Source organism: Prunus dulcis, chromosome 1, assembly GCF_902201215.1.
Source record: "Prunus dulcis chromosome 1, ALMONDv2, whole genome shotgun sequence".
NCBI classification, from domain to species: domain Eukaryota; kingdom Viridiplantae; phylum Streptophyta; class Magnoliopsida; order Rosales; family Rosaceae; genus Prunus; species Prunus dulcis.
In genome coordinates, this window is record NC_047650.1 from 38,034,013 (window position 1) to 38,058,000 (window position 23,988).

The window sequence follows — 23,988 nt, forward strand, 5'->3', positions numbered from 1 at the left end:
TAAAATATGTGAAATTTTCAATATTATGATATAATGTTAGAATCGGTTAATAATACAATAACGGAAATCACAAACTCAATCAAGAGAAAGAAAACAATGTAAAAATGGCAAGAAATTAATGTGATTTCGCAATGTGTCTACGTTTATGGAGCTATATGTTGAGTAAGTAATATCCATAGATGAACGCATTATAGATTAATAAGAATGAAGAATCTTGTGATGTGAATCCCCGAGACATAAAATCAAGAAAGTAACAAGTAATTGAGGCATCAGCAAGCTTACTCTGAAGTTATGTACTAAACACCCAAATTCTATTTTTCCACGTAAACCCTAAATAAATCTAACAACTATAGACAAAACTGCAAGATATTTGTCATAATTTATTGCGTCTGGTCTGAATGTACATGTTAAATTATGGTTATTTTAATATAAACACGTGGCAAACTCTAAAAGAGATGGCGCCAATAAGAAGGTGAAATCAATCTGGAGTGGCAATTTGGCCACCAAATTCGCCCAAATATGTTAACATTTTATTCCACTTGAAGGTCATAAAAACTTTACCAACTTTTTCCCCCGATGAATCAATCATTGAGAAAGTAAATGCGTTTTAAATCGATCAAACAAAGCATGCGAAAAAACCTGCTATTCACTTCCTCGACATTTTCAGCACAATATTATGTTTCCCAGATAATGAGAGACATAAAAAGTTATTAACAATTAGCCAAACAAAAATTTGGGATTATTAATATAGAATTGGTACTCAGCAATGCATGGGCTGAGTTCCGGATGATGAACAAATTTCAAAAACGCAGGCGAATTGCTGTTGAAGTAATTGCATAAGATTTATGTGTGAGTGAAATACAAGTGACACAAACTGAATGAGAAAATCAAGAATATAAAGTCAAGAGGAAAAATATCTAATATTTCTCAAATTTGCAAAATTTAACAAAATATATTTTTTAATATTCTCGCACAAACCAAAGTTTATTTTGCAAGCTAGAATGACATCATCATATTGTATTAACCTAGCACAATTTAGTCCAATGGTAAAAAAGTGTGGTTAATTAAACTAGTTCGAGGGAAGCAAAAAACTAGTCCGAGGGAAGCAATCGGTTGACATCCGACCACCCCCTATAAACCTAAGCATAGCTGCTCTCCGTCCAAGGAATTCCAGATAACTATTCGTTTTGTTAATATATTTTTCATCTTCATACAATTTGCCGTTTTCGTGCTCTGAAAACTCAGAGAAAAAGTTGTCACCCCTGTCGACCTGTCCAAGCACAAAACCATGAAACTCTCTTCCCTCTCTCTTCTCTCTGCTCTCTCTGCATCTCATGTTATTATACGCCGCCAATGCTAAGCCTTGGTTGAGAGCATTAAATGTTAAAGCCATGCTGAGTAAACTCGAGTCCCGATTTTCATCATTTCAGGGATCCCATATCCAGAAACGTGAAAGCAAATCCCATTCTGAAAACCTACTCTCTGCTTCAATACCCACCGTCCGATCAACCTTTGATATCTCCTCTCCTTTTCTTTATAAACACTATCCTGCCCTTCTTCCATTTTAAGCTCAGTTCCAAACTCTCTCCCTCTTCTTCCTCTGTTTTTGAGATCTCTCTCTCTCTCTCTCTCTCTCTCTCTCTCTCTCTCTCTCTCTCTCTCCTCTTCGGTTCTTTGTATTTCCAGACACCACAAACTCAAAAGATGTCCTCCAAAGCTCTGAACCCTAAAGCTCCTCCATTTTTCTTGAACAAAACTGAAACCTATGTGTCCAAAAGATATTTCTATCCTCTTCAACCTCCTTATGCTTTTCAAAATCTTCATCAACCCATTTACTATTTTTGTCACTGGAGACAACCCAACTTTCCGAACCCAAAAACAATTGTGAGTCTCAAACAGAACATGGAAGCAGCAGCAGCAGCCAAAACTACGAAAAGGGTACCGAGAGAGAATGTTTACAAGGGGAAGAGGGGATTTGTATCTGCGAGGCTGAGGAAGTCATTGAAAGAGCTTGGGGATGATCACCAAGTGGTAGGTGCTTGTCGGGTTGTCAAATGGTTGCCCAAGAAGGAAGTCCTGGAGGCCGAGAAGGGTAAAAAGGCGTGGCGTCAGAGGATTATAAGGGGAACCAAAGCCCGACTTGTGAATGCTGGTTGTGGTGATGTAATTCCTTTCCCTTCAAGTCCTGATGTGCAAAATGGATCAAGCACTACCACCATCATGATCAAAAACATCCCCAACCAATTTCAGTAAACTCTCTCTCTCTCTCTCTCTCTCTCTCTGTTACTATTTTGGGTTTTCTTGTTTTTGTTTCCCTTAATTTTGTTTATTTATTTAAAGTACATGCATCAACAATTTGTTCAAATGTTACCTGGTTCATGTCTGGTTCAACCATTTTCAATTTTGACTTTTCATTCCTGTTATTTGTTTGTTCATGGCGTGTAAGAGGGAATTTAGTCTCTGTTTTGTCGCTCTTTCTTTGTGCCCTTTTGTCTCTATTCTACTTTTGTGCTAAAGAGGATAAACATGTTTGGTCTGAGGGCACAGAATTGATTAATAATAAATTTTCATAGAAAATACATGTGAATTCTTGAAATAATAATAATAATTTATTTATCCAAGCAGGAGGGGTGATCTGCTGAGCTTCCTCAGTAAGCACTGCTGCGCAGAGAACATCAAGGCCTGCATGAACTCTGATGATCCCATTAAATCCGAGTTTGATTTCGTGTATCTTCCCATGGACTTTCAGTGAGTAACGTTTTTATAAACAGAGACTGAGTTTTTATTTTCCAAAACCTTATTGTTAATTTGTGTCACTTTCTTGGATGATTGGATCCAAAATCTTGTATGTTAAAAGGTTTTCTTCCATGCAATTTTGGTATGGCAGGAGGGCAGCCAATCTGGGCTATGCCTTTGTGAATTTCACCAGTACTGTTGCGGCCTCGAGATTTTACAAGAAATTCCACGAGAAAATGTGGGAAGAGGTCAGCAGCAACAACAAGACCCGTGAAGTAACCTGTGCCAAACTTCAGGTTAAGTTTCTAATTCTTACACTTCAAAGTTTTTGGCTTTCAATTTTTTTCATTTGAACTGCTCTCGACTTTTTAAAGTACGCTGTTGGATGTGAGCTTTCAGATTTGACTGACAGTTTTGTCATGTAGGGTTTGGAAGCTCTGAGGGGCCATTTCAAGAAGAAAGCGTTTTGGTGTGACACTGAGGAGTATTTGCCTGTAATCTTAGAGCCTCCATGCGATGGTGGGGTTGAGCTGCCCAATCTCAAAACTGTGGGGAAATGCGTAGGGGTACCCTCTGCCTTTGGGAATTCTCCTACACATATGCCTTAAACTCTTAGGGGCATGGCCTATAATATCCTCAGTGATCACCACCATGCATGCTGAGAAGCCGACAGAAGGTGAAGTGAGGAGGACAGTGAGGTGATAGTGCCATGACTGCATCAACTCTGTGCTGTTGTATTATTGGCTACTTCTGTTTACTGTTTTGTGTTTGTTTTTTCAACTAGTTTTTAGGGTTTTCGCATATGATGTATAAATATATCAGTCTGGGTTTTTTGGCTGTGTTTTCATTGTCTCCCTGGGTGATGTGTTTTGCCATAGTCTCTGGGGTGAATTGGAAACATGGTTATAATTTGTACTATGCTTAGTGTAGTTTATGTGCCAGCCATGGGAACCTTGGTGTGTTGACTGTTGAGAGGATGAAGTTTGGAAGTTTTTATTTTCTCTATTTTTTTTGTCTTTTAATTAAGGTGGTAAAATCGAGATGATATAATTAGTTAAATGGAAAAAAGAGATCAGGTTGAAATTTGAGCCTTCTTCCATATGCATATTTGGTTATATGATTCCTCAGCAATGGGAAGCAAAGAAAGTGTCTGAAACATAGCGCGCTCCAAACTGCAGTGGAGCAAATTTGGGTAAACACGCCTTGAGCTTGTTGCAAATTTGAGTGTAAAAAAAGCTGCAAAAGAAAAATACAACAGCGAGACATGAATTGATATAAGACTTTTGTGCTGACCAAAACCTGCACATAGCTCTCTCTCTCTCTCTCTCTCTCTAGTGACCTACTAGGGTTAGGCAATAGGGACTGAGGATTTGTAATATAATATAAAATTTACGGGACGTCTTATCCAATATTCATAGTCATAATCGTGAGTGATGGGCATAGTTTACCCTGCCACAGATTGTCCTGACGCAGTGACGCAGCAGGCAAATCTTGGAAAACCCCTTCCTATATGAATTTCAAATTTGAGTTTGAGAAAAAATTAAAGGAGTTTACAAATGGCTATACTTATTTGTTACATTAGAGGGGATTTTTGTTACTTTTTTAACCGAATGTACTCTACTTTCTTGAAGGAGAATATTCCTTCTTTCATTTTTCATTCAACTTTCTTGAAATTCATATGGCAAACAAATGGTGTCAATGGTTCTATTTTTCTAGTTTCTCTTATTTATTTATTAACTAGATGTTACTTTAGTGATTTTTCTCCGTTAATAAAGAATAAAAATTATTCAATATATTCGCTATCAGCCTCATTTTAAATTTCTTAGTGAAACTTTCACATATGTATTTTTTATATTATGTAAGGATGGCCAAGGTTTTGTTCGGCTCACCTCTGCTTCTCAATTATCTACCAATCGTCGTCACTTAGTCAGTTTAGTTCAAATCGTCTTTGGTGAAACGTTACTTGAGAATTTTTCACTCTTTTAATTGTATTTTTTTCGGTCCAATTCCTTTAAGTATACTTCACTTTCATTTAAAAGAGTGAAATCTGCTACCAAGTAAATTTAATTTAATTTATTTATTTATAAAATTTTAATTTTTTTTACAACAAAAGGAACCGAGGGATAGAGACATAAAGGAGAATTAGCTGCCAGAAAAACGAAAGAAAGAAATGGAAACAAAACAAAAGGAATTAAAATGAAATAGAGAATGGCTTTGGGTTTACAAAAGAAATGTTGCAGGCTTAAAGATTTTTGGGGTTTTGGAGATCTTAAAGCAGGACTTGTTTGTGAGCTAAGAAATAGAAAAACTGATAGGCCAAATCGTCCGTTTCGATATTCTTGCATTATTCACTGGGGAAACTGAAACTGAAACCGAAACCTAAAGCTTGCTTTGCTTTCGAGTATCGAAGTTGGTCAAAAAGCCATGCATATACGAAACCTCCTTCCTCTCCAGTACACATGCATTAAGTGCGAAACCAACTCCATCTCTTTCAATCACTCTCTCTCTCTCTCTCTCTCTCTCTGCTATTTATAATAATAAACCAAATGAGCCTCTCTCTCTCTCTCTCTGTCTCTATTCTAAACTAATAAAGTGATTATTTCTGGGTTTCAAAGCTCCTTTTTCTTTTCTTCCAACCAGATTTACAAAACTAGGTTATAGTAACCAAACCCACCTTCTCTCCATTTACAACCTCAATACCACCACCACCTCATGTGTTGTGTTCCTTCACTTTTTTTAACCAGTGGATAAAAAACCACATTAACAGAACACATAATAGGTTATAATAGGTTCATCTAAATGTTACAACTTACATTAATTATTTTGATTTGTTTGATGATTGTCACATGATCATCAAGAGCCGGAATTTAATGTTCGGGGATCAAAACTTAAACAAGAACACTAGCACGACAAGTTTTGATGCCCAAAATATATATTTATTTTATATAAATGATATTCTATTTAAATCTAATCTAAACTACGAGGAGGAGAGTTCAAACTTATTAACTGCACAAATATTTATAATAATATGATCCAAGACCTAGCAATAGCTTGGCCGCTAAAATCGTTAATCATAATCATATGGTAAATATTGATTAAGGTTAGCGATGAGAATTGAACTTTGAAAATAAACCATCTTTTTTTTAAACTAATATGTTAAGTTGGAATTAAAGCTAACATACGATTTTTCCGACCTTGAAGGTCATAATTATCGTACTTAGCCCCTTTTTGCATCAATCATTGGAGAAATTAATGAACCAAAACCTACACCAACTTAATCATAAATGCATATTAGGTTAGTAACCAAACAGCAGATTGAAGAAACTGCCATTCATGTCCTTAACATTTTGAGAAACTATAATGTTTCCAGAATATAAGCTGCCAGGCTTCCTTTTTTGGTTTTGTTTTTCCATCACATTCCACATAAGCCATGGTGTTTTATTTATTTATTTATTTATGTCAACTTAATTACAAAGGTGGTATAGAAAAACGGTTTCAAAAACCTATATATCTACGTGACATGTTTTATTTTGCTTTGGAATACGACTAATGTTAGAGGAACCAAATAATTTTGAAATGCTAATATAGGTGTGTGACATTAGCAAACTTCTCTTTAACAAACTTTTCAAACTATTTTTTTCTCTTTCATAATTGATAAGTTGATCTTCTGACAAATAAAAAAAGACCATGATAAGTTGATTTTGACTCTTCAAAACATTTAATTTTGCCTTGGAAGAACAAAACTTATATTAAAAGTTTTAAAAGCCTACACTTTTCTTTTAAGAGTCATGTTAGAGAGACCACATTATTAGACCACCTTGAAAACCACCTCTCTAATAGAGGTGGAGCCCACTAATACAATGGGTCCGTCTATATTAAAGAGGTTGTTTATAAAGTGGTTTATAAATATGGTCTCCTTAACAATTATCTTCTTTTAATATAATAAATGCGTATATGTAGCTAGACTAGCAAACAGTCCTCTAGAATGAATAGACATGATTTTTTCTCCATTTATTTAAAACTTGATGTATACACTGTATTGTCACATCAGAATCAGATGAGTTTAAAATGTAATGAAATTAATTTTATTAGTTCCACAATAATTGATATGATCCTAGTTTTTTAATTTTTTGGGCATGTTGATATGATCCTAGTTCCTAGAGAATTTCCCGTACTTTTTCTCACCGTGTATAAGTAGTAAAACCTAACCATAACCATATCATCACTCTACGATTATCTCTTTGTTTTCCTAAATTTCGAAGAAGAAAAAACCTCATTGTTTTGTGTTATTTAACGTTCATTTTCGAACAAATTTCCACTTCTGATGTTCTGCAAATACAGAGAAAAAGAGAACCAAAGTCACGAAGTGCAAGCACTAAACCATAAAAGACTCTCATCTCTGTATCTCTCTCTCTCTCTGCATTTCTCTCTGTCTGTATCTGTATCTCTCTCTGTCTCTCTCTCTCCTGCTGAAGCCGCCACATATGTAAAGCTGGGGGTGGTTGGTTTGTCTTGTATGGAAACCTTGGCATGATGGCATTTAATGAATAGACATCATGAGTAATATTCGCTGCCAATTTTCATAATTTCACTGATATGGTCTATATTCCAGAATTGTGAATTTCTGAAAAGCAACATTAAATCCCTGCCGTCCATTTCACATACTGAGTGAGATATGCTCATAAAGATTAGCCCTAGCTAGGCTCTCCAAATTTAAATCCCTACCGTCCATTTCACATGCTGAGATATGCTTATAAAGAAGCTCCAAGGCCTCAGTTTTGGCAGTCAATCAGGTCACCAAACCAGTAGGAGTGATAGTGTAACTGCCTTTGCGTACAAAACAACTACAAATCTCTCTGATTTTTATTCAGTCAAAAAGCATTGTTGGAAGCTTTTGATCTCCACCCAGCGGCTTCTTGTTCTAATCCAAAATCTCAACAACGCCCTAAAATGCCTCTGAACCCTTATGCACCGCAATACCAAACCAGACAGAACTACTATTATTATACCTACAATCCTGTTTGGCTGGTACCCGGTGTTCATTTTGAGCCACTGCCACTGCCACTGCCAGTTTCTTCCTTGGTTCCTTGTGAGCCAGTGCCAATTTCTTCCTTGGTTCCTTGTGAGCCACAGCCAGCTGGCCCTTCTTCTTCTACAAATCTCCATTTTCCAAGGTCATCAGGTCCAGCTTTAAGAGGGAAAAGGTTGCAGCATAACAAGTATAAGGGCAAAAATGGGAGGGCTTGCGGACCAAGGAAGAAGCTTGATCTTGATGGTGGACGTGGAAAATGGGTGCCGAAAAACAAACAGAAGCTGCAAGCAGAAGAGAAGAATATGGAGGCTTCGAGTTCAGAGCACAAAAATGGCGGTCCTGTTATTCCTTTTCCTCCAACCTTTGACCAGTCTACAACCACTGTCATGGTCAAGAACATCCCTTATCAGTTTGGGTAAAACCCTCTCTCTCTCTGTGTGTGCAGCATTTGGGTGGTTTGGCGTTTAAACTTCAAAGGATAAATTTACAAACTTCGTTAAATATTTTGGTCCAGATATCAAATATTTTAGCTGGTTAAATTTATGTTCTGGGTTTTCTGCAACTTTTGACTTCTCAAAGCTCATAGCGAGTAAGAGGAAATTAGCACCTTTTTTTGGGTTTCTCTTCCTTCAAAGTTTCTACCTTTTGTCCCAAAAAAACCTTTTTCTGTCAATAACGTGAACTGAAACAAGTACATGTGTTTTGTTTTTGCCCATGTGTTTGATATTCATCAACAACGCATATGTAAACTATTGGAAAATTGAATACATGAAATATGATCGTCCACCATTTGCCTGAAAAATTGTTCATCCATATGCAATTTATTTATTTATTATTTTCACTGTTATGTTAACATGCTTACTGATCTGCTCAGCCCTATTATTCTAATATTTATTCAGGAGGAATAATTTACTGGAAATACTGAGCTGGCATTGTTTTGAAGTGAACCGAGGCCTCCACTCTGATCCAAACAAGTCCAAGTTCGATTTTGTTTATCTACCCATAGATTTCGAGTGAGTTACTTCTTATTTTAGACTGCCAATCTTCCCAAAACCTTTGTTTCTGTGTTTTTCTTGGGTGTTATAAACAGCTATACATATAATTTTTTACTTTTTACTTTTTTTCATTTAGGAAAATCTGGAAGAAGAAGACTATTTCAAATCTGGGTTACGCATTTGTGAATTTTACAACTCCAGCTGCAGCTCACAGATTTAGGGTGCATTTTCAAAACCGGGAGTTGAGAGAAAACAATTCCAAAAAGACTTGTGATGTTAAAAGCGCCAAATTCCAGGTTAAATAAATTGATTTCTTATAATTAGCTTTGAAAAATTAATTACCTGGGTTTTGTTAGCCTTGCCCAAATGTTATTTTTAAGATGATTGTTTTTTGGTTTTGAAATGCAGGGCAAGGCAGCTCTTTTGGAAAAGTTCAAGAACAAGATGTTTTGGTGTGAATCTGCAGAGTGCTTGCCGGTGGCTGTGGAACCTGCATGCGACGGTTCCAATTGGTATCAAGTATTCCCTGTTGGAAATCTTACTGGTGTGCCACGTTACAAGTCTTAGGGTTCTCGTTGTAATTTTCTTTTTGACGTTAAAAATTAAAAAAAAAAAAAAAAAGTCTTAAGGAGTTATATGGCTTTAGCTTATGGTGATCCATGGATCACCATGCATATATATATATATATATATATATATATATATGGAACATGAAGTATATATACTACATATATGACAGATGTATGAACTGTGTTTTGTAAGTCGAAAATTTGGCGTGAAATGGAAAATATGGGTTTCTGCCTCTTGGTTAAGTTGGTAATTTTCATGGTTTGTTCTTTTGGTTTATTTTATTTCTTGAGAGATATAGTTACTTACAAATTAACCTTGTTCAATTATTTATTGATCATATGAGTCTTAGTCGATTATTTTGTGTTATCATGCCCATCAGACTTGAGGCAAGAACGAATTCATATTTGTGTCTCTACCCTAATTTCGGAGTTCATGTAATGCTCTGGCAATTATCCTTGCAACACGATAATTGTTCAAAACTTCCAACTTGAGTATTTTTTCGTGTCACATTCACTTATATTATAACCCGTTATTCATAATACCACGTTACAAATTCACCATCATACTAAAAGGTTTCTTCACTTTTCCATTATTTGTGGCCAAGCCCCAAGGTGTGATTTTTAAGCATTCTGGGCTTTTGCCACTTGCTCTGCGCTTTGTCAAGTGGGCTGGACCTAATCCTTATTCTCCTTGCGGCTTAGCTTTGTTTCCCTAATCTCATTGATTTCCTGTAAAATTCACTCAATTCACTAAAAATAAAGGGAGTCCATGCATAAAATAAGTCATGTAATTTGAGAACCAAAAAGGTTTGTGATTTTGTTTTGCTTTTTTTGTTGAAAAGATAGAGATTGAGAAAGTGATTCATTTTCCATTTAAGTTCCCTTATTTTAATTTTGGCAATTTTAGTTATTTAATTTATTCGGTGTGCAATCAAGCTCAATTTAGTCAAACTAATAAATAAAATTCAATGCGGCAATATGCAACAACAACATGTGAGGCCGCTTTTATCTCTCAAAAACTTTTGCAATCAAAATTTAAACTGCAAGAATTTCGTGCCTTTTTCTTAACAATTATGCACTTTGTACACGTCTTCATTGTTAACTAAGCAAAACTACATCACTAAAATAGAAAAACTGTTATGCATGAACAAAATGAAAAATGGACCAAAGCACAAGCTAAAAAAATGTAACTCAAGGCAAAAAATAAAAGTGCAACTTGAATACAATTATCACTTATTCTAAAATAGAAAAAGTAACTTAAGGCGAAAAAATAAAAAGGAACACATGGTTTTAGCATTCACTATCCTTGTCTGAAACCATTTGGCTCATGAACTTCATATATTTTAAACATTTAGTTTTCTCCTACGGACTTTGATTTAGCTAAAGCACAGATTTTGGAGAAAATCTCAACGTAGCTTAAGCATAGAATTTGGTAAAATAGTTCTAGGTTAACAAATACTAACACATCTCCAAGCGGAAAGACCAAACAAACAATGAAAAGAATTAATAAGCAGAGCAAAATACTCATATGCATAGGTTTCGAGTTGAATCTTTATCCAACTATAGTTAAAACTGATATGCATTATGAGAACGGATATCAAATGGGTGAGATATAATTGTTATCTAGCTGTGAGAAGAACTGAGATGTCAAAGAGTACAGAGAACTAAGAAAGAAGATTGTAACAGAGTCGTGATTGCCAAATGCCAAATGGCAAATGCGAGCGGCGATTTCGCAAATTTGTAGCAGCTATCTAACGGATGCTTTGCTAAATTCTGGGATGATAGAAACAAAGATGGAACATAATGAATGTAGTAGTAAGAAGACAAAGATGATAAAAACAAAGTCAGAAGGATCCCTACATCAGATGATTTGCGAAACCCTTCTCAATTGTATAAAAGTGATATTAGGCCTCTGAATTTTGAGAACAATTTCAACAAGCCATCACTTTTGATTCAATTTCATAGCACTCCAAAATAGTTAAGAATCTCAAAAACATGGTGTGACCGAGTTCTTAGACGATATTTACTTCTCAACTTTTAACAATCCTTCGAACAAAAATGAGCTCAAATCAGTGCAGATAGATAGAACAAGGCATGATCCAAATGCTTAATATACACTGATCCCAAATGCATTACCAAAGATGAGAACCCAATTTCATCAACAAAAAGCACTGAGAACAATTGTACTAGATGCTAATCAAAGACACAAATCCAGACAATGGAAATTGATCACCAATTACACAAAGAATTGAAAACCCATATGATTACTTAACGGGCCTTTTTCTTTCCAGCAACAGTGACCCTCTTACCCTTCAAAGTCCTAGTGTTGTTCTTGGTGCGCTGTCCTCTGCAAGGCAAGCCCTGGATATGGCGGATACCTCTGTAGCACTGAATCTCCTTCAGTCTCCTGATATTCAACGCATTGAACCTCCTCTGCAACACCCAAAAACCCCAAAACCATAAGAACCCAATATTCCCAATATGAAAAGAAAGACTATAAAGAAATCAAGTTCGAGTCTTTACCAAGTCTCCTTCAATCATGTACTTGGAGACTTCGTCTCTGATAATGGTGAGTTCTTCTTCGGACAAGTCTTTGGTGATTTTGTTCTCCATGTTGAGGTCGATTAGGATTGTGCGCGCTCTGGTACGCCCAATTCCATGAACGTACTGAAGAGAGAACTCGACCCTTTTGTTGTTTGGAATTTCGACTCCGCCAACACGCACGCATTTGATGCTGAGGCCACCAACCTGTGCAAAATCGATGAGACCCATGAATTTTTGAGCTCGACCCAGAATTTAAAATGTGGGTTTGAAGTGAAATTTACCTTATTGGGGTTTCTGAGTGGGAAGGAGAGACTGTTGGAGAGGGGGTTAGGGTTTCTTCCATTGCAGATTACAGAGAGCGAGGGTGCCAGAGGCATTGCCAGTGTTTGCGCCATTTTTGTCAACACTGCGTGACTAGTGAGAGTGATGAGTTTGTGTGTGGATGAAGACGATGGGGTCGAGCTCTGGCTTATCCTTTCTGATGCATAGCTATTTCCTATAAAAGCCCAACTTGGATGTTTTTTTTGGGGTCAGATCCTAACTTTCACTCAAAGCCCAAAATATCATTTGTGTCTCCAAAAAAAACTCTTTTTTGTTTTTTTTTTCACAATGCTCATTTTTAGAATTCAAAATACTGCATCTGTGATTATTCATTTCAAGCTATGTGGAAGATAAGGCAGACTCTTGTCACCTTGTCTTTGATTGTTCCATGTTCAACTGTCTTCACAGCTTTGCTTCTAATACTTTTTAATCCAAGGAAGGCATTGGTTGCCTTGGTTTAAACATGTTTTGAAGATCTATTTGCTGATATTTTAATGGACATTTTGTGATTTGGGTTGTAGATTACTGGGTTAATGGGTTTGGTTGGTGATTAACTCACCGATCGAGATATGTTGACAAGTTTAATATGTTTCATTATATACTGTTTCAAGTGTACTGCAAATTTCATCTTAGTTAAAGTAATTACTTATTCACAAGCGATCGAATTCCTATGAAATTTCATAAGGCCCAATGCTACCCATCTTTGAAGCACATGAAATTTAAGCAGAAGCAAAAATTCTAGTGGTTATTGGGAGATCAAATGTGACATCGAGAACCGAGATTGTAGAAAAGAAACAGCAACAGGAGGCTTTCTCCTTGAACTTAATTAGTAAAACCACCAACAATCATGACTTCAAAACCCCACAAAATGTAAAAGCAGATGAATTCTATATGCAAACCGAGTTCCTTTAAGAAAAAACCGTAGTATGGTGACTACTTCTTCAACTTCTTTGATGCAGCAACATCAACCCGCTGACTGCCTTTCCTGGTCCTGGCATTGGTGCTGGTGCGCTGCCCTCGGCAAGGCAAGTTATCAACATGTCTTATCCCCCTGTAGCACTGAATGTCTTTCATTCTCTTTATGTCTCTATCAACAAGACCCGCCTGAAAAAACCCAAAAAGAAAGAAAAAACAAAAACCAGATATGTAAGCATTACAAGCAGTACTTCAAGAGAGGGAGGAGGATGGGAGAGGAAGACAAGAGTTATACCAAATCCCTTCCAATGACGTACTTGCTGAGTACATCATCCAAAGCAACAACTTCTCTTCTGGTCAAATCCATGGCAAGTTTGTTGCTCATGTTGAGCTCAGACAGGATTTGGGCAGCCCTGGCTCTGCCAATACCATGTACGTACTGAAGCGCAAACTTGAGGGGCTTATTGTCTGGAATCTCCATCCCTGCTCTTATATTGAGGCATCGGGCACCCACCCCATGAAACTGCACACAACACAGGAGGCCAAAAGATGATCATGATAAATGCCAACATATAAAATCTGTAACCTTTCAAATTTCAAAGCTTAGGATATGGGGAATGATAAATTTTTCTTACTCTTTTTTTTCTGCACAATTTTTAGATCATAGGATGTTTCATTGAAATGTACAATGGAAAGCAGAGAATTCAAAATCAAAACTATGTATTTGCATTTTCCATTTCATATAAGTCATTATTGTCAATCATTTCAACCAATGCCTACGAGCAAGCTACATTGGTTGCATATGCTATGTTTTATTTACAACAACAATTTTTCACAGCAACCGAACAACGGACAAGCAATTGAAAAGCCAACAATTCATGCAAAACCCAGAAAAAGCCCTATAGCACCCATCTTTCTGCAAGCACTGAATTTGAAAATTTTAGAACAAACTTACAGTCATAAACCCCAAATCCTTAAACCCTAAACCCAATGTGTTTGAAATCAATTACAAAAGCAATTAGCTTGATAAAAAAAGAAGGGGGCTTTGTGGTTATGAACTCACCGATACAGATTGAAGGAGTCGACGACTCGCATCGGAAGCGATTGCGACTGTACCACGTAAACCAAACATTGGATCAGTGGATTGTTGGATATGCTAAAGAAAGTTGCCAAGTTGCTAAGTTCCAAAGGCAAAACTTCCAATCAAGCAAAGACTAGGGATTTTGATTTTCTGTCTGGCAAAATACTAAGTCGGCCTATTACTCATACGGGCTTGGCCCAGTTCCATATGGGTTGGAACTTGGAGGTCATATGAATCAGGAATTATATTCTGAGATTCATATATATGATCTTTAAGTGAGAAGTTATATATTAACTGTTGAATTAAATTAGTTAGTCTAATCTAAGAGTTAAAAGATAGGACCTCACCTAAATTAAAGATCTTCTAAAAAAATTTTAAAAATCAAATCATGCTCCGTCTCGTTGTCTAAGTCTAGTAAATTTCATTTGTTATCATGAAAAAGAATTGAACTCTTAACTTAACCTAATACTAATAACATATTTCTCCACCCACCCATCCTCACTACTTGGACAAAGCTTTAAGGGCTTGGATTTTCTTCTCTTTTTTTGTGTGGTCAATTTCTTGATCGATTCAGCTAAGGAAGGGTAAATTCAATATGATGATTGTTATTTATTTACCAGCAACTCTCACATACTACATTGACTGTAACACAATACATGATAGATTTTTTATATTTGACTTTTAAGTCGTATACGTAACATGACATTAGTTACTAGCTAGTGACCTCCGGGAGGTCCATGCACAGCCTGATTGTTGTTGTTGTAATTGCTATTGCCTCCATAGCCATTGGAACCATGTGAATTACCAAACCCACCACCCCCCTATCCAAAACCACTTCCACTAGCTCAAGAGCTTCCACCCCCAGTTGAAGATGAGCTGCCCCACCCTGCCGCCACCATCGGGGCTCTGACCTGCACCCGATTCAAAACTGAAAGTGGCGCCTCCAAGATCACCCACACCCCAATTCCAATGTCCGGTAGGGGACGATCCACACCCGCACTGGAAGGTCCACCCACTTGGCCCACATCCTTGAGGGTGTTGGTTTGCCATGGGTCTGCGCTTTTGGGGTTTGTCTTTTGAGCTAGAAGTAGAGAGGGTGAGAGTGAGAGAAGGGTAGTTATTGTGAGCACTAACATGAGTGCCACCACCCATTTGCTTCTCCTTGTTGTGATCATTTTCTTTGTCAATGTGATTGATGAAATGAAAAGTGACATTTCCTGCGGGGATTGGCTTATTAATTGCATATACAAACCCACACATTTGACATGGGCTTGGTTGTTGAAAATTTTGGCAATCTTGACAAATTGCTTTGGCTCTCTTGCTGGCAACCCAGAAAGTCTTCCTTTTGCAATCAACTAATAAATAGTAGCATGTGATTGATGTGATGGAACTACGAGAGAAAGACGTGCATATTTATCACATCTCACAATTTTCTCTACTGACTATTGATGCATACAAATTTCACTTGGTAATGAGGCCAGTTGCTCGATCAATATAGAGTCTTGCTTGCTTTAGAGTGATGTTGCTTACATGGATGCGGTCTAAATGTTGGCCAATATATCTACTTTGAGATAAATTGTTAATATGGAATCAAATAGTAGATTCTTATTTAAATGTGTAGTTCAAGTCGATAGTTTCACAACATAAACATTAATCCTTCCTCCCACAAACCTAAGTTTATTTACATAAGAGAGCTGCTACAAATTCCTCAATGTTCTTATCAGAGCTTCCACCTTCCGCCACAGCCTCCTCAGCCAATTCTCTCCATCTCATTGAATTCCTTTTAATCTCATTCCCTCTCTCTCCTTCCATGACTTGTGCTATGCATCTTTCTATTTCTTCTTTAGTGACAATTCCCATTTGGTCAACCTTGACCCTCACTCCAACTTTCCATTCATCTTCCACAAACTTAGCATTTGTCAATTGGTCAGTCCACTGTGGCATTGCCACCATTGGCACCCCTGAGCTCAATGCCTCAAGTGTAGAGTTCCACCCACAATGTGTCATGAAGCAACCAACGGCCTTGTGAGCCAAAACTTGCAGTTGAGGGCACCAATTCACAACCAAACCCTTCTCTGATGTTTGCTCTTCGAAATTGCTAGGAAGCTTTTGAATTTCTGATTCTCTGACTACCCACAAGAAGTTGGTTTTGCTCCTTTTTAGGCCCAATGCTAGCTCCTCCATCTGCTTTTCTTCTAGGTTAGCCATGCTTCCAAACGATACATACACCACTGTGCCTGTATCTTTTGATTCTAACCACTTGATGCAAGTGTCAATGTTGGGCGTGAAAAGGTTGAAACCATAGTCTCTGTCATCTTCTAACCTTTTGTCTAGGTACATTGATGGAAGGGTTGGCCCTATTGTCTTGATTGGCCATCTTGTTCTCATCCAGCTCACCACCTGATGAAATTATAAGGTGTCGTCTATTCAAGATTCAAATAAAATTATTTGTACCATATTTATCGACTATTTTTCATTGAGTAGGTCTCACTTTAATAACAGAAGTGGGCAATATGTGTCCTCAAATTCTATGGTTATAGTTGCCAAAGGGGCATTTTAACTCAAGCTAGCATGTACTCTAGGCATACAGCATTTAAAAAACAAAAACAAAAAAGAATCTAACATATAATCAACACAAGAAGAACTGTTGTTTTCTGTCAGTTCAATCATAGCTAGGTAATATTAGTCCCTTCAAATATAGATCCTAGCCTCTCCCAATAATACACAGAAACATTGTTTACAATATTGAGCAAAGCGTAAAGCCATCCATTGTTCAAATAATGGGGGAAAATAATATTCATACTTCAGTTCAAAATGTACTCCCTAAATTTCAATTCGGAATTAACACAAGCCTCAAGCCCCATATGTTATGTCTTTTAATCCATGTAGTTTGCTAGAATTTCCAATTTCGTTCTACCGTTAAAAGAAACGTAAAGATATACCCTTGTAGTTTACACTAAGTTGCAAACTACATGGACCAAAAATGTATTTTAGCCTATGAATCCAATTCAAGTTTTCTTCTCTTATAATTTCCCAAACATCTTTAATCAGTCTTTTTGAAACTTTACCTAAACTTGTTCCTTCAAGGCATTTCAAAGATATGTTGATAGACTGATATATGATCAAGAAATGTTTGTGGATACACACACACACACATATGTACCTCTTGTTCCAAGCAATCGAAACTGTTCCAGAAGATCCAATCAGCATCAGTGATATTTGAAAACCTGCCAACCACCAACTTTAAAAAGGAGGGGTAGGAGCCTGGATCATTGATGAAAGAGGGCAGGTCATGAGGCTCAAGTAGTGGCAACCCAGGTAGTAAAATTGGACCCTCTTCAAGAGGAACACTAAGCACCCCTTGGTGCACATTATAGTACACAGTTCCAACAGCACAAGAGTGAGTGAAAAATGAAGCCCCAGCAATGCCTAGCCCTTTGGCCATGTCCAGAGCCCATGTCATGGCTGAGTCATAGACAATGCAGCTAATTGGGTACCCAATGCTCTCTTGCTTTGAAATCAGCTCAGGTAATCTTTTTGACAAAATGTTTTGGAGCCACTGCATCTTGTTCTCTGCATTAATCTTGTCTGCTTCTTCAGATGCAGCATAAATTGACTCAATCTTGACCAAGCTCAATTGGGTTTCTATGGGCTCATGATGAGTGTCAGAGGAGATGGTGACAAGTGTCACCCTTAAACCTTTGGATGCTAAGCGTTTTGAGAATTGGAACATTGGGTTTATGTGGCCTTGGAGAGGAAGAGGAACCACAAGTATATGGAGCATTGGTATTGTTGTACTTTTTGCTGTGAGGATAAGAAGTGAATAATTGAAGGGAACTTCCAGACTTGACTCAAAATTTATCTTTTATTTTTCTTTCTCAAACTTGTTTTCCCTCGAAGTCAAGATCCAGACTTGTTTCTCAATTTCTCTCATCATCAAATTGCAACAATTTCTACAACTAGTACCTAATTCAAGACTTATTTCTGAGCCAAACCAACACCCCACTATTTCTTAAAGCCCTAGACCATGAAAATAGAGAATGGAAAAAATCATCCTAACCCGAAACTTTTTTTCCAATTATGAAAATACCCAAATCCCTAAATGATGCAATAGAGGGGAAAGTTTTACACAGGAACCCTAACTTGACATGACATGCGAGCAGGAGAGTGCAGAACAGCTTCAACCAAAGAGGCATGAGAAGATACCTGTAATTGAGAGAGTACAGAGCAGCTTCTGTTCTGTTTTGAAGGAGGGCAATATGGGTAATCCGAACCTTTCATTGATTGATGCCATATTTCAAGAAAACAGCAGCATCACCAAGCCTTATGTGGATTTTCTTTCATTGGCTCTTTTTTTTGTCTTTTCTCAATTTTCTTTGTACAGCGTAATGTGTCTCTACTTTTTTTTTTTTTTTCCTTTCCTTCAATTATTTCAGTTTAAATAGTGCTGGAAATTAAATTGGATGGCTTTTCGGATCAGCCAAAGTTGTCATAAATGACAATAGACTGTTTCCTCCTATGAATTTGGTCCATTTTCTCTTTCATGGGTGAGACTCTTGCTATTATTGACTTCGCTTTTCTGGGTGATTTTGTAACACTGTTTTTGTTAAGCAAAATGACTTTCAAATTTCTATCCATTGTTGTAAATCAAAGGGATTAAGGAGAGAATTTAGAAGCAGAAAATATAGGATATGTTCCTATGGTTTCAGTCTTATTCAATCTGTTCAATATTTTGACATACGTTACAAAATGAGAAGGAAGCCTTCTAATATAGGCAAAGGCTTTGGCTAGAGAAAGGAAAGCATTTGAAGGTGCAGGGAAATATTCTTCCGACATGTGGGCTCCACTTTCATAATTTTACAACATACCCCCTTGGAGACCATCATATATGGAATATGCCTTGTTAAAAACCTTACCTGTAAAACCCAGTGGGACAAAAACTGGTCGACACGTGTGCGACACTGCCTCTTAAAACATTGTCAGGAAAAATCCAGTGAGATAAAAACCTGGACGAAGGAAAAAGAGTACAGTGTGTGAAGATTTTTATTGACAGCACGCTCCCTCTGATGCTTGGCAAAATATCTTTACGCTATACTGTTGATCATCTGTTGACACTGCTTATGTGAGTCAATCTTGTAATATTGTTGGATGTTCCCCCTGAAACGTATCTTCCCCTGATATCTTCATGACTATCTTTCTAGAGGTAAGATCTTCCAGATTGAGTGAATGATGTAGCTATCAACAATTCGTGTAGTTGAGTAAATATATTTCCAATGAGCTATTTCTATGTAAATCATAGAAAATTTTCAGAGTCTGCGTATTCCACAAAATCAGGGCTATTTGTAAGTTTACTTGAAAAGAATATGCCTGTATATGGTGTTATGCGGAGATAGCATCAAATATGCCTCACATCATCTCAAAATGATGGTGATGGAGTTGAAATCTATCTGGTAAATACAATGTCCAATCTAGTATACTTCTGAAAAAATATTTAAGTGCCAAACGGTTAACCCACATAAAAATGCTTCAATACTTTCTTAGTATAAGCAAAAATCTCGTTGGCATACCGCTCTATCTTTAGGTCGAGACAAATATTTCTTGAACTCTTCAGGAGTTTTGACATATTATAATCAATGTACTCACTGACGCAATTTATGCATATTAGTATTGAGTACAGATTTTGTGCTTCAGGCATATGCCCTTCAGGGACTTGCTTCATACAATTGCAATCATTTCAGGGATTTTGTTTAAGGGATTAAACTTTATGACACATTTTATAGCTTTAACCCAGCTATTTATACATCTTTAGGGAACTTATGGTGATATGCTTTGTTCATTTAATAACCCTTAAAGACAATATGTTGGTCTCCGTAAATGTGCAATAAGAGGGCACAATTGCATCTGTAAATATGGAGAAACCTAACATTTCTTGTTTTTGCTAGAAACATTGTGTCATACAAAGTGGGTATATTCCATTTTATTCCGAACGCCCAAGTATAACTTTCAGTATTAACATCTTTTTGGGGTTCGTACTATGGGTTTGTTTTTTCACGTTCATTCTCATTGATAATGAAATTGCCTTTTTCCATTTTGGCCAATGATATTATTGACATTTAATAATTGAACATGGCTCCAATCAACACAGCCCATTGATGATTTGAGTAGCTACTCCAAAACCAAAAATTGTCATTCATCAATTCATGATCCCACAATTCTCATGTGCATGCGCATGCATCTATTATAAGCATTTCTTTGCTTTTGGGTACCCAAGCCACTTCAGGGGGCTTTTATTGTCTCTTTCCAGACATACATCTCTTATAAGATGAATTATGTGAGAATGTGGATCATAACCTCCAATGGAGCGTTATTTTACAGTATGGCGTGAATAATCTCCATTTTGAGAGTTGGAACATTTAGAACCCATATATCTGTCATGCTGTAAGCATGCCACAGATTAATACATACATGTATGCTACGCATTAGGCGTGCACTGTATCAATATTGACATTTTTAAGGATTGTCCTTTCGGGACTTCAATCCATATCATTTGCTACGCAACAGGCGTGCATCATATTAATCACTGCTATACCCATGTTTTGTTCTAATGGGATTTTAATCTATGCAGTGTATCATTAATGTATTCATCTTGCAATCTATGAAATTTGCATTAATAATTCATGAATACATATCAGAATGATACAAGTCATTCTTTCGGAATGGTCATAATACAAGTCGTTCTTCTGGAACTATCTATAATGCAAGTCATTCTTCTGGAATGGTCATTTGCATGGCGTTCTTCTGGAACGGCCTTATCTCCTCATTTGGTTACTCAAGGATGTTGTACAAAATATCAAAATAAGAGTACAAGTATGAAATAACATAAGTATCGCTTACATCTTTAGGTGGGAGAAACTTTGCTCAAATATCATTCAAGCTCCTATCGGCTCAGCAAATACAGTGTAATGCTTGATGATCTAGTTATATCACGCAAGAGCAAAAATCACAATTCTTTTATCTCTGTCAAAACAAATCACCCTTAGAGTTAGGATCACTTCATGGATTCTTTCTACAGATGTTCGTTCTAAAGAAATAAAATTCCTTATGAACAGAGAGTTATAAAAAGAGAAAAAATGCAAAAAATTGTGTTATTAATTGCAGGATAAGGTAAGCAATCAAGGAAGGAAGCTGGTGAGAGTAGACAACAAACTTTCATTTCTCCTAGTCTAGAAGAACTTCAGGAGATTAGAGCATGTGGTCATCATTACAGTTCCCCGATGTAGCAGAAACATGATCAGGGATAGTCTCGCTTCTTGAATGGATGATCAGAGATAGTCTCGCTTCTCAAGCATATTGAGTGCTCACTGATAGGAAAAACAGGTGGATATTGCATCACTAGATATGGAGAAAACTGGATGTATTCTGCAAAGAAAATTTCGTTAGTAACACATTTATACACAAATAAGAGGAATAGGTAGAATCGGTAAATTTCAAATTAACCATAGGAAATTTGCAAGATTCTCGGGGTGCTTTTGAAAAAGTAGCTCCGTGAAATCCGCAAAGCAAGATCGGTTTTGACGAAAATAATCTTGAAAACGCCGAAAGTGCCAACAAACATTAATGGAGGCTGCGTGAAGTTTTGGAATCTGGGAAAGAAAAAGAGAATATGGGGATCCGAGATAATATTGGGATCCTGAAAACAGTGCCATATTTTCGTCTTCTTTTGATACACAGATAAGGGTTGACATGCTATATATTTCCAATGAAAAGATTCTAGGAAACCACAAGAGGCTCATGGCTAAGCTTTAGGGGCGTCGTCCTCTTCCTTCGAAGGTTTCCAGAACATAGTGGAATTTTATAAATTTTGCAGAGTCTGCCTTTCCTTGCAGGTGGAAAAATCTATCTGTTGTATGCCTTCTTTCCTATTTATAATAATTGCGCAAATTCTTAAACTTGCACCCGTTGTTTTTACGTCTTTTCAAAATGACGGTTTGGAACCTTGTACTTTATAGGTTCAAATAACCACATCAAATCTCTCAAATTACATATTTCAATGCATGTGAGTCCAGAACTTCTGACCTGGGCCAAACATGACCTCAGAATTTATCTGCCCTTTTTAGATAAGCACAAAATATGAATTGAGGAAAGTCATGATAATATTGCAATGTAGTAGTGAAGAGCATTAACTACTATATACCCAAAATTTCAAATTCTGGATTTTCTCATATATTTGGATTCATGAGCTTCCGGCCCAGATCATATACAAAATATATGGGGAGCCTCAATTTATCATTTGAGGTTTATCCTGATATTATCTATTTCACGGTGTATTCTTAACAACTGGAATTCACAAAATATATTTCTTTCTTGAGGTGTCGATTGTAACAAAATCAAACTTTAATAAATTCATCATTTTCTTATGCCAAAGAAATATGCGGTGTACCACAATTTGCAATAATACCTTAAGAGTTGTCCATTTAACTGTTGGAACTTTCATGTTTCCAATATTGTCAGATTTTGAACTTCGGGCCAAAATCACATATTCTCATGGTATGGACATTTTTATAATTTCTTGTATATATTTCGGAACTTCAGGGCCTTACATAATTGTCCATGTTTTGAGGAACTTCTAACATCTCATTTAATTGCTCATCCATGAGTTTAAGGAATTGCATGTTCCCTTTTGTATGTAGTGACGGTTTACCCAAAATGGTTAATATTTATGCATACGTCACTATTCATGTATACAGTACTATTCATCAAGTCAAGAAATTTGTGTTTATTCATGCATATAGTACATTTGCCAGTATAGTTACTATTCATGTGTACGGTACTATTACATCATCAAAGTCCTTATTTACATGTCAAGGATCAAGGATCTTCAAGTCCGATCACCTATTTACAAATATAGTACCGGAGAGACTGCCAGCTCTCATATCAATATTATTATCAAGGATCTTCAAGTCTTGATGTAGTTGTATGATGAGGATCAATGAGCTTCTGGCCCTGATCTGTATACTGTAAAAACTCATCATACCGCACAATTAATCCATAAAATAAATTGCTTGTATGGACGATTAACCCGTACCATACTTTAAATAAATGTAAATGTGCGGTAAAATAGATTCATAAATTAAATTGTTGGTATGGACGATAATCCTACACCATACTTTAAATAAATGTAAATATGTCGTAAAGTAAATTCATAAAGTAAATTGTTTGCTATATGGACGTTAATCCCGCATCATACTTTAAATGAAAGTAAATGTACGATAAAGTAAATTCATAAAGTATGAGGGTTAATTCCACATCATATTTTAAGTAAAAGTAAATGTGTGATAAAGTAAGTTCATAAATTAAATTGCCTCATGTATGAATGTTAATTCCACACCATACTTTCAATAGGAAAGGTCCTCAAAAAAATAAATAAATAAATGTGCGATAAAGTAAGTGTGCTTATATGGGCACTAATTTTGCTTCATACTTTTAAATAAGAATAAAGGCAATAGTGTAAACGATAAACCCGCACCACACTTTTAAATAAATACTGTTGTATGGGTAATAAAACTACACCATACAGTAAATAAATTGTATGAGTAATAAACATCACACCATACAATAAATAAATTGTATGGGTAATAAACATACACCATACATTAAATAAAGTAAATGTGGGGATAAAACCACCACTGAATAAAATAAGAAAAGTGTTGGTATTATTAACGGCCTTCCACTGATAATATGTTTAGTATTACCAAGGTCCATTTTTATTAGTGGATAGTAATACAAGATTAAATA

At 36.5% G+C, this 23,988-nt stretch overlaps 4 protein-coding genes across 4 annotated transcripts; 1 reads left to right on the plus strand and 3 right to left on the minus strand.

Moving 5' to 3' along the window:
* The first annotated feature begins 7,686 nt into the window (after positions 1-7,686).
* LOC117619504 (protein MEI2-like 6) lies at positions 7,687-9,330 on the plus strand. The gene is made up of 4 exons (XM_034349481.1): positions 7,687-8,183; positions 8,668-8,781; positions 8,900-9,059; positions 9,172-9,330. Exons 1-4 carry the CDS (start codon positions 7,687-7,689, stop codon positions 9,328-9,330), a joined length of 930 nt encoding a protein of 309 aa, XP_034205372.1.
* A 2,061-nt stretch (positions 9,331-11,391) lies between these two features.
* Positions 11,392-12,470, minus strand: LOC117616468 (30S ribosomal protein S13, chloroplastic-like). Its single transcript, XM_034345796.1, has 3 exons — positions 12,158-12,470; positions 11,856-12,080; positions 11,392-11,765 (listed from the first exon to the last, which is right to left on the minus strand). Exons 1-3 carry the CDS (start codon positions 12,269-12,271, stop codon positions 11,601-11,603), a joined length of 504 nt encoding a protein of 167 aa, XP_034201687.1. The 5' UTR covers positions 12,272-12,470; the 3' UTR covers positions 11,392-11,600.
* Positions 12,471-12,915: 445 nt separating this feature from the next.
* LOC117616470 (small ribosomal subunit protein S13, mitochondrial-like) lies at positions 12,916-14,413 on the minus strand. Its single transcript, XM_034345797.1, has 3 exons — positions 14,176-14,413; positions 13,408-13,635; positions 12,916-13,301 (listed from the first exon to the last, which is right to left on the minus strand). Exons 1-3 carry the CDS (start codon positions 14,242-14,244, stop codon positions 13,131-13,133), a joined length of 468 nt encoding a protein of 155 aa, XP_034201688.1. The 5' UTR covers positions 14,245-14,413; the 3' UTR covers positions 12,916-13,130.
* A 1,342-nt stretch (positions 14,414-15,755) lies between these two features.
* On the minus strand, positions 15,756-18,583 carry LOC117615735 (UDP-glycosyltransferase 74E2-like). The gene is made up of 2 exons (XM_034344875.1): positions 17,357-18,583; positions 15,756-16,593 (listed from the first exon to the last, which is right to left on the minus strand). Exons 1-2 carry the CDS (start codon positions 17,975-17,977, stop codon positions 15,871-15,873), a joined length of 1,344 nt encoding a protein of 447 aa, XP_034200766.1. The 5' UTR covers positions 17,978-18,583; the 3' UTR covers positions 15,756-15,870.
* Between the last annotated feature and the right edge of the window lie 5,405 nt (positions 18,584-23,988).